The 15268-nt window shown below is 41.6% G+C and overlaps 1 protein-coding gene across 1 annotated transcript; it reads right to left on the reverse strand.

The window, feature by feature from the left end:
* Window positions 1-309: 309 nt before the first annotated feature.
* Window positions 310-14657, reverse strand: LOC142301216 (transmembrane O-methyltransferase homolog). Its single transcript, XM_075342243.1, has 4 exons — window positions 14621-14657; window positions 8347-8606; window positions 4858-5054; window positions 310-1595 (listed from the first exon to the last, which is right to left on the reverse strand). Exons 1-4 carry the CDS (start codon window positions 14638-14640, stop codon window positions 1305-1307), a joined length of 768 nt encoding a protein of 255 aa, XP_075198358.1. The 5' UTR covers window positions 14641-14657; the 3' UTR covers window positions 310-1304.
* Window positions 14658-15268: the final 611 nt, after the last annotated feature.

Here is a 15268-nt window from a genome sequence, read left to right on the forward strand (position 1 = left end):
CGTGAGCGATGGCCTGAGTCATTTAATTAATTTGTATTTTGATGTTCAGGAAGTTTTCAAAGGCCAATCCTTCATGTACATCAGCGTAATGTTCTGTAAGTAATCGCTGAGTGATCCCTGCGCACTCCCACCGAGCACTTCCTATAGACAGAGGCCATCCATTTGATATTGTACAGCCTGTACAGTGAGGCAGGTAACTGACAGCTAAGCAGATAGGAAACGTTACTGACGCTGTGATTTTACTGACGTTGCTTCCTTTGTGAACAAATTACGTTTCAAAAACTCACAGAGTCATTTCTGAGGCTGGAAACTACTTTTACTGGGGGCGCTCATTATCTACCATGGTGCATCCAAAATAAAAAGCAATTCTTCTTTATTACAGTATATCACAAAAGTGAGTACACCCCTCACATTTTTTGTAAATATTTATTATATCTTTTCATGGGACAACACTGAAGATCTGACACTTTGATACAATGTATAGAGTCAGTGTGCAGCTTGTATAACAGTGTAAATTTGGTGCCCTCTAAATAACTCAACACACAGCCATTAATGTCTAAACCACTGGCAACAAAACACCTAGGTTACTTACCGGTAGCCGGTTTTTCCAGAACCCATGACAGCACCCATATAATCACGTGGTGCTGTCATGGGTGAGGGGAAAACACCTAGGTTACTTACCGGTAGATGTTTTTTCCAGAACCCATGACAGCACCATGTGATTATATGGGTGCTGTCATGGGTGAGGGGAAAAGCGAGTACACCCCTAAGTGAAAATGTCTAAATTGTGCCCAATTAGCCATTTTCCTTTTCTGGTGTCAAGTGACTCATTAGTGTTACAAGATCTCAGGTGTGAATGGGGAGCAGGTGTGTAACATTTGGGGTTATCGCTCACACACTCTCTCATACTGGTCACTGGAAGGTCAACATGGCTCCTCATGACAAAGAATTCTCTAAGGATCTGAAAAAAAGAATTGTTGTTCTACATAAAGATGGCCTAGGCTATAAGAAGATTGCCACCACACTGAAACTGAGCTGCAGCACGGTGGCCAAGACCATACAGAGGTTTAACAAGACAGGTTCCACTCAGAATGAGGCCATGGTCAACCACAGAGGTTGCATGCATGTGCTCACTGTCATACCCAGAGGTTGTCTTTTTGAAATAGATGTATGAATGTTGCCAGCATTGCTGCAGAGGGGTGGGGGTCTGCCTGTCAGTGCTCACACCATATGCTGCACACTGCATCACATTGGTCTGCATGGTTGTTGTTGTCCCAGTAGGAAGCCTCTTCTGAAGATGATGGTTACTGAGATTGCACATATTCCACTTTCAGAAGCCCCTTGCAGGAATCCACAATCCTATAACCTTCAGCCCCTCCAATATTTTCTATGAAGCCCTTGGACATTGGATGCTTGGTGTTGTTAATTAATATTAGGGTCCCGATGTTCAGAATGTCAAGTTTGGCCAGAGCCAGCAAGTCCTCGATTTGTTGGTCATATCGATAGTCCATCAACACAAAATCCACCTTCTTCACACCGAACTGGCTTTTCAGGATGTGAACGGCATCCACTGGGTGTTGACACAACAGTCTAAACTGAAAGAAAGGAGCGGGAGACAAGAGTTGACAAAACATAAATTATCAAATGAGGGTCACATCCCACTACAGCTGTGTTCCTACCGTACCATCAGAGTTTTTGATGCTGCAGAATTTCTGCTCCTTAGTTTTCTTGTCTTTTTTTAATTGCGTTTTTATTGCGTTTTTGACGCTTCATTTTTTTGTCTCTGGTATGTCATGCTTTGTTTTTGAAACTTCCCGATATTGACATTATTAGGTGCGGAATAAATGCATTTTTGATCAGTTTACACTACAAAACACGTGTGTTTTTTTTTTACCTACAGATTTTCCGCATCTAATGCAAGTCTATGGGGAAATTCCACAAAGAAAACATAGGGTACCGCAAGAGAAATTGACATGTTGTGAATTGGAAAAATGCACCGCATGAAATTTCTATAGATCCCATTACCTTTGCTGGAACTGTAAAACATTGCTTTTTTGCTACAGCAAAAATACAATGTCTAAAACGCAATAAAAGCTCATCATGGGCACACAAATTCCACCAAAGGAGATCTATATCATACTTGACATCTGTCTTGGAAAATGCAGGAGTCTCCCAAACTCCTGGAATTTGGCAAATCTCTTGGTGGCTGCACAAGACTCCTGGAAATCAGTGCTCCGCCATTGCTGTGATGCTGTGCACCAATGTCCAGAGGCCCATTAAAGGGTTTGGGTATGTTGTGCAATGCCCTATAAAATACTGAATATGATTTCAAATTGGTTAAACTGGCATCAAGCTGGTCCTTCAACAGATTTCACAATATCAAATGAATATATTAAAGGGAACCAATCACCAGGATTTTCCTATATAACCTAAAGCCAGTGCTATACTGGCACTATCAGGCTGATTCTCTTCATATCTTTAGTGGTCAACTCGAATGTATAGGTTTTGAAATCCAAGAATGTAAAGTTTATAAAATCAGCAGCTTCTTGAGTGACAGCAGCTGAGGAGCAGATAATAGCTGGGGGGGAGTATTCATAGTTATCCCTTCCCTCTGTTAGAAGTAGCATAAGTATTATACAATCAATTCAATTTTGACTTGCAGGACCTGTGGTGAGGTCATACCCATGTGACCAGAAGAGGCGGGGCCTCAGCCAACAGAAAAATTATGCTTCCTGGTATCAGCTTTGTTGGCTGAGGCCTCACCCCTTCTGATCCGATGGGTATGACCTCACACAGGTCCTGCAAGTCAAAATTAAATTGATTGTATAATACTTTTAGTAATTCTAACAGGGGAAGAGGATAACTATGAATACCGCCAGATATTTATCTGATTCTCAGCTGCTGTCACTCAAGAAGGTGCTGAATTACAGTGGAATCTTGGTTTACGAGAACAATCTGTTCTGGGAGTGTGCTTGTAAACCAAGTTACTCGTCTAGCAGAGCAAAATTTCCCATAGGAAATAATGCAAGCTCAGACAATTTGTTCCACAACTTGTTCAATGTCCCATCCTGGTCCCCTATTGTGACATTCCAGACATGCACAAACACACACATATTATGCTCACCTTACCTTCCGTTCCCTCGCCGGCCTCCTGATTCTTGTAGTTTGCCGGTACAGGATGTGTATCGGGTAACCATCGCAACTGATGTCAGAGCTAACATCACGCTGACGTCAAAGGCAGGAGCCCCTTGCCTCTGATTGGTCAGCGCGCTGCCTTTGAAAAGCGGCTGACAGCGGAAGTTCCTCCATCGTCGCGATGGTTACCGCATACACATCCTGTACCGGCGAACTACAAGAACCAGGAGGCCGGCGATGGAACGGAAGGTCAGGTGAGCATAATATGTATGTGTGCGTGTGTGTTTATGTGTGTTTGTGTGGACTGCAAGAGCGGGTCAGAGAGCGGTGAAAGTACAGAACCAGAAGTGTGTGCGGTGAGTATTTTGCTCGTACAGCAAAGCTTGCTCGTAAACTGAGTTACAAATTTACAACAACCTTTGCTCATATATCGAAATACTCACACACCAAGTTACTCGTAAACCGAGGTTACACTGTATAAACTATATTTTCTTGGATTTCAAAACCTAAACATCCGAGCTGACCACTACAGGTATGTATACAATCAGCCTGATAGCGCCAGTATAGCACTTGCTTAGGGTTATATAGGAAAATACTGGTGATTGGTTCCCTTTAATAAACAGATCACTTAGACCGATGAGGCTGGTATACTTACTTTTAAAATCCATGTAATCATGGCTGTCAAATTCATTTTGATAGATTCCCTGCCTGATATTAAAGTGCTCATTTGTATCTCAGTATTACATGGCCAGTCTGTTTGCCGGATTTTCAAACTAGGTACAGCAGCCTCACCAGGTCTAAGAGATCTTATTAATAATGTATAGGATTTGTAGTGTGAAATTTTGTGACAGATTTCTTATTTCCTGCAAAGGGGGATGTATACGGTTTAATGCCATGATGTCTAGTGTTTATGGATTTTGGAATATTTAATTATAAGTGTCTAATAGAGAGCTCAAAATCCTGTGCTTCTTGTCACAGGTTGGCACAGTATGCGGTAAGCTCCCCCTAGTGGTGGCTGAAGGCAGCCAGAATGTTCTCATTTATGAGGGTTGACTTTAAAAGTGTGATCACAAAAGTGATGTCCTATCTTTAGGACTTTAGGATAACTTATCCATATCAGGTGGGTAGAGGCCCATCTTTTGGGCATGGCAAACTGATTGTGTGTTTGAAGTGGTCACTGCTGCAGTTTCTTCATCATTTATGCTGCTTTTACCTGCAAGCTGATTACTGAGTATTGGCTGTTCTGGGTGTTGCAGCACTGTTGTGGATAGGAAATCTGTAGCAAAAAGCAACCTAGAATATTATTTATTTATAGATAATATAAAACCCAAGAACAAAAAAAACACCACCCTCCCAAAAAAAACAAACACAAAACAAAATGAGCATATACCCTACAGCAAGTAAATAGCAATAGTACATGTAAATAACATGGGATACTTAGTTAACACTAACTTGCTCAAAAAAGAAAAAAGTCACTCCACCGTGACATGGTATACTATATATAGTATGTCTGACAAATAGAGGGTAGACAGAAGAAAAGATTATAGATCTATCTTTCAAACAGTTCTCACTGACAATGACTGATTGTAGTCTGTTGCTAAGGACAGTTTGTAGTCTGTTGCTAAGGAGATAGTACATACTGTAACCATGGAATGCAGAAATTATCTGTGGGACTGAACCTATACAGTAATTGACATAAAAAACCTTAAATTGTGTTTTTACCCGATTATTTTTGAAGCCAGCAACTAAAATCATCTCCTCGGCTGATTCTGCCATGCTTTCATCTTGCTCCACTGCGTACAATATCACGTCCGCGGGCAGGAGTTGTAGGAGGCATATGGCGGAGAAGCCACACTGTGTGCCCAACAGAAGAGTCGTTTTGGGATAACGCTGTTTGGCAGCTTTCTTTAGAAAACATTCTGTTAATAGAAAAAAATTAAAATAGTTAAGAAAAACAACAATAAAATGAGAAGTAAAAAAAAATGACCATTTTTCCTCAGGGGTTTACTGATTATAATATATAGTACAGCAGAATTATTAAAGGGTTTATCTAGTACTTGGACAAACCCTTCTCATTCCCCATGTTTACCCCCATGAAAATAAAACAGCCTATACTCACCTCCGATGCCAGCGCGGATCCAGTGATGTCGGAACTTGCGTTCCGGAGGATCATGTGACATTGTTATGACACGCGAGCCCCGCAATAATTACGGCTTCTGTCTTCCTGCCTTCGGACGGTTAAGTAACAGAAAGTGAGCGTAGTGGATGCCATTCACTTCCTGTTGATTGCTCCTATGTCCATTGGCGCGGAGAAGAAAGCTGGATGCGGTGCTCACGTGGCATAATAATGTCATGTGAGCTCCAGGAACGCAAGTTCCGACACTACTGGAACCACGCCGACACCGGAGGAGAGTATTGGCTTTGTTTTTTTTATGGGGGCAAACATTGGGAATGAGAAGGGGTTGTCCAAGTAGTGGACAACCCCTTTATCTAAGCAACGTAATCCAAATACTAAAGAAACCTAGCATTTTAATGGGGTATTCTTGAAATCAAAGGTTATCCTCTATCGCCAGGATAAGTTACTGATCGATAGGGATGTGACCACTCGGACCCCTACAATGCCCAATAACCGGGGCTCTGGATCCCAAGACCTATTCTCAGCAGAGCCCCATCTTTGGCCTCCTTCACACATGTATAAAACACATACATGATAAAACCAGTATTGGTGTCATCAGTGTTTTCAATCATCGTGCCATTACTTGCATGGACAGACAGCCCGTGTGAAAACATGGACATATGAAAAGCCCCATGGGTTATAAGGAGTACATGTGTTATCCGTAGAAAAAATGGATGCCACACGTACTGAAAACACGGACATGTGAAGGAGGCCTTAGACTAAGAGGTGCACATGCTTTAACTCCTCGTCATTCATTATCTATGGGATGGTCGCAGGCTTTGATTGGCCTACAAGGAAACTGATGAATCCCCCGGTAGGCCCCATGTGCAGCCCCCATATTACTTGGCACAATACACTTAATTCACCATGCACAGAAAAAGGCAGCATCTCATCATTCAATTAATGAACTACCCAGTTTACTATTAGATAAAAGCAGAGGTAAATTTGTGAATGGGAGTAATGTAATATTTGTATGTAGCTCAGCAGTTGGCCTCCAGAGTCAATGGTACTGGTGGGCCCTTAGTATCCCAGTCCGACACACACTAACTGGAGCTTGTGCCGTGCACGGGATCCACAGCCCCGTTGATTTGCCAGTCTGAGACAGAATCCTTTCTCGGAATTCTAATTTAAAATATTTGGAGATGTATTGAATGGACCCCATAAGATTTGCTATAGACATAGGGTTCTGCCCTAACTTAGCGCCCCACTGCAACTCACATGTTGCTTAGATACTAAGTCTACACCCCACACTTGGGAGGTGTAGACTCTGGTGATACACCCCGCTGTTGAGAATTGTGAGTAAAATAGCACTTTAGCTCAAATTTGAAGGTGACCTGTATCATGGTATAACAGATATCTATGGTGGCAAACACCGGGGACGGCGCTGTTTAAACTAGGGGGGTATATATAGGGACCAGAAAAGCCACTACTAATGTGTGTTCTGTATTATCTATGTGATTACATTTGAGACACCTATTCCCCACTTTGGGAGGAGATAAATTATTTAGTGTTGCGCTGCCCTCTACTACCTTGGTTTGGTATTGCAATTGGTATTGCAATTGATTTGAAAGCAAAGAAGTGGCTATTGGGGCGAAGCTTGAGGAGGCAGTTGAAAGAGAAAACGGTCGTATGCGGTTGAGTTGCTGTAATGCAGGAAAAAAAAAGAGACCTCCATTTTTAGATATGTGGGGAGTGTAATTAGCACCCATTCGGAGCGCCTCGTTTCTGCAACAACAGAGTACTGAAAAAGTAGCCAACAAGCTATACCCATATTTTCACAAGGCGGTGCGACAAATTACACACCCAGCAATTAGTAATATATTCCCTATCTCATGGATAAAAAAAAAACCATTCAATTGTGTGAATACTTCTTTAAAATGGATCCCACTTTGTCTTATTCGCCATCAACTATCTAGAAAAAGGATTAATTAACAAAAGAATTATAATTGATAGATATTTCTTATTTACAAGGTACAAGTAGAAGCTGCCATGATGGACTGATCAGAACCTACTCAGATGCAGTGAGCTGCCATTATACAGTATATGGATGCTCTATACACAAAGGGCAGGGTAACATAATAATTTTGGAACAAATCAAGCCAGACGTCACTTGAAGCAAGGATCAGCAAGCTATGATTTGTCTACTTTGGATACATCCTATGAAGAGAGCAATCCCTGGTCAGAAGAATTGAAGAAACAAGGTGAAAAGGAAGACCAGAAACCCAATGGTTTGATGCAATCAAAATAATGTCATTCAGACCTACAAATGTCTGATGCACAACAAAAACACACCACAACAATGTAAAAAGATCAGGCGAATCCAATACAATGTTATCACCACAACAACACTACAAACAAGGAGGACACCTGGAATAACAACGGTGGGCCCTGGCACTAGTGAAAGTGTAGATGGTACACCTCCTGCCCTTACTTGTTGAAGTACCCTGCACTCCTAGCCAGACTGTATACAGGTTCTGTGCCAAGCAGGAACCTGAACCCCCGAAAGACCCTACAATAATCCTGACTAGTGAGTAGGAAGGTGAGGTTCACTAGACCCACTGCTGCATTAATACAACATGAGGGTAGGTGAGAAAAACAGGGGAATAACAACCACAATGGAAAAGATACGACTACAAGACAAATCAACAGCAGCTCCTTCCACCAAGGAGGCCAGAATACAAATGGTTTTGTATAATCAGCAAAGTATGCTACTTAAACACAAGGGGGTGTGGCTACTGCTGGAAAGCTGCTAGCAGCAAAATTGACATTAATTGTTTGAGCACCAAAAAAAAATAAAACAACATTTAAATGTAGAGTCCCAGATGGCAATGAGAAGCTCCAGTCCTAAAGCTGTCACTAGTCTCCTAAAGACAGGGAGACGACCGTGACAGATAATGGCGGAGAAGATCCTGGTGGACCTATCTAGGCTGCACAAAATTGATCTATCTATAGAACATTCATCCATCAAGTCGCCATAGCTGGAGATTGAGCTGAAGGCCATTAACTAACATAATAAGATAAATCTTTGTCTGTACCTTGCTCCTCAGTAAACAGCAGCTCCTTTATTGCACGATCTCTCCGGGCATATTCCTTGAACGCTTGCAGAACACTCTCCGGTTTTCCATGGGTGGATTCAAACAGCACATATCGACGTAGAGTCTGCTGTGTCTTCACAACCACACTCCGGCGTCTGTCCGATGGGCACAAGTGATACCAGTATAGTGCCCAAACCACACCAGTAGCCAGTGGCACGAGTACACCGGTGATCAGCAGAGAGGAATTTGAGCCAAAAAAGCTGAAATATAAAAAAAAAAAAAAATTAAAATAGAAGTTAAAAAATTTAAAAAGTATTACATTCATACATCCAGGGAAAATAGGTAAAAAGAATAACATCTCCCCATACTCCTCTCTGTCTGATCCCCCATACAGACATTACATAGAGGTTTTACACAATCATATTCACAATACAGCTAATGGCATGTGATGCCAATTTTGCCGGGTAAAGCCACGGGCAGCCCGACATTCCCCCTGCACTTTAGGGAAAATGTATAATCAGAAATTAACCTATTGTTTCAATCAAGTCTATATGAATGTATTTTTTCTTAAAACGAATCTCCCACAAGTTATTTGCTCCCCCATCTGAGAGCAGCGTGAAGTAGCAGCAGAGACCCTGAATATAGTGATGTGTTGCTTACTGGGCTGCTTGCTGTATTTTTTTTATTTATTTTTTTTTAAATAAAATCACTGTTTTATCTGGGGCAGATCCACCAGTTCTCTGAATGCTGAGCTCTGTATAACCCCAATCACACTACTGATTGACAGCTTTCTGTGTACACTGTGCATAGGCAGAAAGTTGCCAATCGGTAGTGGAGCTGGGGTTATACAAAGCTCATGGAGGACTACATGGTAGCAGATTAGTCCTCTACTGATGCAAGCCCCTTTATATACAGTGTGAGCCCCAAAATAGCCCTTTTATATACAGTGTGAGCACCCACATAGCCACCTTTGTACAATATGAGCCCCTCAGTTTCCCAAATTCATTATAAGCCCTCACATTGCATCCTAAATACAGTAGGAGCTCCCGCATAGCCTCCTATATACACTATGAGCCTCGCATAGTCTCCTATATACAACATGAGCCTCACATCACATTCTAAATACAGTAGGAGTTCCCACATAGCCTCCTATTTACACTATGAGGTCTCACATCGCGTCCTAAATACAGTAGGAGCTCCCACATAGCCTTCTACCGTATATACAGTATGAGCCTCAGATAGCCTCCTATATACAGTATGAGCCTCAGATAGCCGCCTATATACAGTATGAGCATCAGATAGACTCCTATATACAGTATGAGCCTCAGATAGCCTCCTATATACAGTATGAGCCTCACATAGCCTCCTATATACAGTATGAGCCTCACATCGCGTCCTAAATACAGTAGGAGCTCCCACATAGCCTCCTATATACAGTATGAGCCTCACATAGCCTACTATATACAGTATGAGCCTCACATCGCATCCTAAATACAGTAGGAGCTCCAACACAGCCCTCCTATTTACAAGTGCATCTGAATAAATTAGAATATCATCAAAAAGTTCATTTATTTCAGTAATTCAATACAAAAAGTGAAACACATATATTATATAGAGAGTCATTACACACAGAGGGATCTATTTCAAGTGTTTATTTCTGTTAATGTTGATGATTATGGCTTACAGACAAAGAAAACCCAAAAGTCATTATCTCAGAAAATTAGAATCTATATATATATATATATATATATATACACAGTCATATGAAAAAGTTTGGGCACCCCTATTAATGTTAACCTTTTTTCTTTATAACAATTTGGGTTTTTGCAACAGCTATTTCAGTTTCATATATCTAATAACTGATGGACTCAGTAATATTTCTGGATTGAAATGAGGTTTATTGGACTAACAGAAAATGTGCAATCTGCATTTAAACAAAATGTGCAAAAGTATGGGCACCTCAACATAAAAGTGACATTAATATTTTGTAGATCCTCCTTTTGCAAAAATCACAGCCTCTAGTCGCTTCCTGTAGCTTTTAATGAGTTCCTGGATCCTGGATGAAGGTATTTTTGACCATTCCTGTTTACAAAACAATTCCAGTTCAGTTAAGTTTGATGGTCGCCGAGCATGGACAGCACGCTTCAAATCATCCCACAGATGTTCAATGATATTCAGGTCTGGGGACTGGGATGGCCATTCCAGAACATTGTAATTGTTTTTCTGCATGAATGCCCGAGTAGATTTGGAGCGGTGTTTTGGATCATTGTCTTGCTGAAATATCCATCCCCTGCGTAAGTTCAACTTCGTCACTGATTCTTGCACATTATTGTCAAGAATCTGCTGATACTGAGTTGAATCCATGCGACCCTCAACTTTAACAAGATTCCCGGTGCCGGCATTGGCCACACAGCCCCAAAGCATGATGGAACCTCCACCAAATTTTACTGTGGGTAGCAAGTGCTTTTCTTGGAATGCCGTGTTTTTTTGCCTCCATGCATAACGCCTTTTTGTATGACCAAACAACTCAATCTTTGTTTCATCAGTCCACAGGACCTTCTTCCAAAATGTAACTATCTTGTCCAAATGTGCTTTTGCATACCTCAGGCGACTCTGTTTGTGGCGTGCTTGCAGAAACGGCTTCTTTCGCATCACTCTCCCATACAGCTTCTCCTTGTGCAAAGTGCGCTGTATTGTTGACCGATGCACATTGACACCATCTGCAGCAAGATGAAGCTGCAGGTCTTTGGAGGTGGTCTGTGGATTGTCCTTGACTGTTCTCACCATTTTTCTTCTCTGCCTTTCTGATATTTTTCTTGGCCTGCCACTTCTGGGCTTAACAAGAACTGTACCTGTGTTCTTCCATTTCCATTTCCTTACTATGTTCCTCACAGTGGAAACTGACTGTTTAAATCTCTGAGACAACTTTTTGTATCCTTCCCCTGAACAACTATGTTGAATAATCTTTGTTTTCAGATCATTTGAGAGTTGTTTTGAGGAGCCCATGATGCCACTCTTCATAGGAGATTCAAATAGGAGAACAACTTGCAAGTGGCCACCTTAAATACCTTTTCTCATGATTGGATACACCTGCCTATGAAGTTCAAAGCTCAATGAGGTTACAAAACCAATTTAGTGCTTTAGTATGTCAGTAAAAAGTAGTTAGGAGTGTTCAAATCAAGAAATTGATAAGGGTGCCCATACTTTTGGACCGGTCAAATTTTGTTTAAATGCGGATTGCACATTTTCTGTTAGTACAATAAACCTCATTTAAATCCAGAAATATTACTCAGTCCATCAGTTATTAGATATATGAAACTGAAATAGCTGCTGCAAAAACCCAAATTGTTATAAAGAAAAAAGGTTAACATTAATAGGGGTGCCCAAACTTTTTCATATGACTGTACATTCATACATCCAAGGAAAATAAGTAAAAAGAATAACATCTCCCCATACTCCTCTCTGTCAGATCCCCCATACAGACATTACATAGAGGTTTTACACAATCATTTTCACAATACAGCCAATGGCATGTGATGCCAATTTTGCCGGGTAAAGCCACGGGCAGCCCGACATTCCCCCTGCACGTTAGGGAAAATGTATAATCGGAAATTAACCTATTGTTTCAATCAAGTCTATATGAATGTATTTTTTCTTAAAACGAATCTCCCACAAGTTATTTGCTCCACCCATCTGAGAGCAGCGTGAAGTAGCAGCAGAGACCCTGAATATAGTGATGTGTTGCTTACTGGGCTGCTTGCTGTATTTTTTTTATTTTATTTTTTTTTTTTAATAAAATCACTGTTTTATCTGGCGCAGATCCACCAGTTCTCTGAATGCTGAGCTCTGTATAACCCCAATCACACTACTGAGTGACAGCTTTCTGTGTACACTGTGCATAGGCAGAAAGTTGCCAATCGGTAGTGGAGGTGGGGTTATACAAAGCTCATGGAGGACTACATAACAGCAGATTTATTAGTTCTCTACTGATAAATGAGCCCCCACATTGCCCCTGCTATATACAGTGTGAGCATCCACATAGCCACCTTTGTACAATATGAGCCCCTCAGTCTCCCAAATACATTATGAGCCCTCACATTGCATCCTTAATACAGTAGGAGCTCCCGCATAGCCTCCTATATACAACATGAGCCTCACATAGCCTCCTATATACAGCATGAGCCTCACATAGCCTCCTAAATACACTGAGAGCCCTCACATCGCATCCTAAATACAGTAGGAGCTCCCACATAGCCTCCTATTTACAAGTGCATCTCAATAAATTAGAATATCATCAAAAAGTTTATTTCAGTGATTCAATACAAAAAGTGAAATGCATATATTATATAGAGTCATTACACACAGAAGCATCTATTCCTATATATTATAGTCATTACACACAGAGGGATCTATTCCTATATATTATATAGAGTCATTACACACAGTGATCTATTCCTATATATTATATAGAGTCATTACACACAGAGGGATCTATTCCGATATATTATATAGTCAATACACACAGAGGAATCTATTCCTATATACTATAGAGTCATTACACATAGAGGGATCTATTCCTATATACCGTATTATATAGTCATTACACACAGAGGGATCTATTCCTCTATATTATATAGAATCATTACACACAGTGATCTATTCCTATATATTATATAGAGTCATTACACACAGAAGCATCTATTCCTATATATTATAGTCATTACACACAGAGGGATCTATTCCTATATATTATATAGAGTCATTACACACAGAGGGATCTATTCCTATATATTATAGAGTCATTACACACAGAGGGATCTATTCCTATATACTGTATTATATAGTCATTACACACAGAGGGATCTATTCCTCTATATTATATAGAATCATTACACACAGTGATCTATTCCTATATATTATATAGAGTCATTACACACAGAGGGATCTATTCCTATATATTATATAGTCATTACACACAGAGGGATCTATTTCTATATATTATATAGAGTCATTACACACAGAGGTATCTATTCCTATATATTATATAGAGTCGTTACACACAGAGGGATCTATTCCTATATATTATATAGTCATTACACACAGAGGTATCTATTTCTATATATTATAGTCATTACACACAGAGGGATCTATTGCTATATATTATATAGAGTCATAACACACAGAGGGATCTATTTCAAGTGTTTATGTCTGTTGATATTGATGATTATGGGTTACAGCCAAAGAAAACCCAAAAGTCATTATCTCAGAAAATTAGAATATTATATAAGACCAATTGAAAGCATGATTTTACACTGAGAAATGTTGTCTCCTACTGATCGTACCCGCCCCCGTCGGTTGTGCGACACGGGCAAATCACTGTCCGTGCCGCACAACCTCGCTTACCCCCATCACACGCACTTACCTGCCCTGTGACGTCGCTCTGGCTGGCGAACCGTCTCCTTTCTAAGGGGGTGGTTCGTGCGGCGTAATAGCGACGTCACACGGCAGGTGTCCAATAGAAGCGGAGGCGCAGAGATGAGCAGGATGTAACATGCCGCCCACCTCCTTCCTTCCGCATTGCCGGCGGCTGCAGGTAAGGAGATGTTCGTCGCTCCCGCGCTGTCACACACAGCGATGTGTGCTGCCACAGGAACGAGGAACAACATCGCTAATAAGCAGAGAACGATTTTTAGTTGCAGGACGACCTCTCCGCGGCAAACGATTTTGACCGCTTTTGCGATTGTTTATGTTCGCTCGTATGTGCGTCACAAACATCGTGACCCCGACGATAATTCATTAACGATATCGCGGCATGTAAAGCCCCCTATAGACTTGCATTGCCAATCTGACATATGTCTCCCTGATTTTCTGAGGATGGGCATGTGAATGGCCCCATGGCACTCGTACATGTAATATAGTCTGTGAAAACCAATAATCAGACGTCTGAAAGAGGCGGTTGTATTTTATTCTAGAGTCCTCAAAGTGCAGAACTACATGAAAGCGATAAACTGAGACCCTTCAGCTACAGATTCTACAGATCACTCAGCTCCGCAGTGTGCGAAGTTCAGCAAATACAGGGATTGCAGAGATATAATGAGCTGATCTGAAGATTTCAATTAAATCTTTCCACTCTCTGCACAAAAGATCACTAAGTATGAAGAGAAGCATGCAAGTGTCAGCAGATACTGGACCCAGCCCCTGTAAGATCCATCACAACCTCATATCAGTCACATTCTATGTTCTGTGGAGTTTGATTCATTTGATCTCTTCTTACCCTGTGATTGTGAGCTCCATGTAGCCTCAGTCTCAGGAGGGGAGGTGATGTCAGAACCAGGAAGTGTAGATTATACCTGAGATATGTGAGATAAGCAGACACAGCGCTGAGCTATGGGGTGAGAGCGCAGTATGGTATACCACAGGTGACAGCAAGCAGGCACAGTACAGCGCTGAGTTATGGGGTGAGAGCGCAGTATGGTATACCACAGGTGACAGCAAGCAGACACAGCGCTGAGCTATGGGGTGAGAGCGCAGTATGGTATACCACAGGTGACAGCAAGCAGACACAGCGCTGAGCTATGGGGTGAGAGCGCAGTATGGTATACCACAGGTGACAGCAAGCAGACACAGCGCTGAGCTATGGGGTGAGAGCGCAGTATGGTATACCACAGGTGACATCAAGCAGACACAGCGCTGAGCTATGGGGTGAGAGCACAGTATGGTATACCACAGGTGACAGCAAGCAGACACAGCGCTGAGCTATGGGGTGAGAGCGCAGTATGGTATACCACAGGTGACAGCAAGCAGACACAGCGCTGAGCTATGGGGTGAGAGTGCAGTATGGTATACCACAGGTGACAGCAAGCAGACACAGCGCTGAGCTATGGGGTGAGAGCGCAGTATGGTATACCACAGGTGACAGCAA

The sequence above is a fragment of the Anomaloglossus baeobatrachus genome, chromosome 4, assembly GCF_048569485.1.
Source record: "Anomaloglossus baeobatrachus isolate aAnoBae1 chromosome 4, aAnoBae1.hap1, whole genome shotgun sequence".
In the NCBI taxonomy this organism is placed as follows: domain Eukaryota; kingdom Metazoa; phylum Chordata; class Amphibia; order Anura; family Aromobatidae; genus Anomaloglossus; species Anomaloglossus baeobatrachus.

Excerpts from the sequence above, each read along its gene's own strand:
- LOC142301216 (XM_075342243.1), bottom strand. The coding sequence starts at position 14,640 with ATGGAGCTCACAATCACAGG. Across the intron at positions 5,055-8,346 it reads GCTGTTTACTGAGGAGCAAG|AATGTTTTCTAAAGAAAGCT; the intron begins GTACAGACAAAG and ends TTCTATTAACAG. Across the intron at positions 1,596-4,857 it reads CTGGCTTCAAAAATAATCGG|TTTAGACTGTTGTGTCAACA; the intron begins GTAAAAACACAA and ends CCTTTCTTTCAG.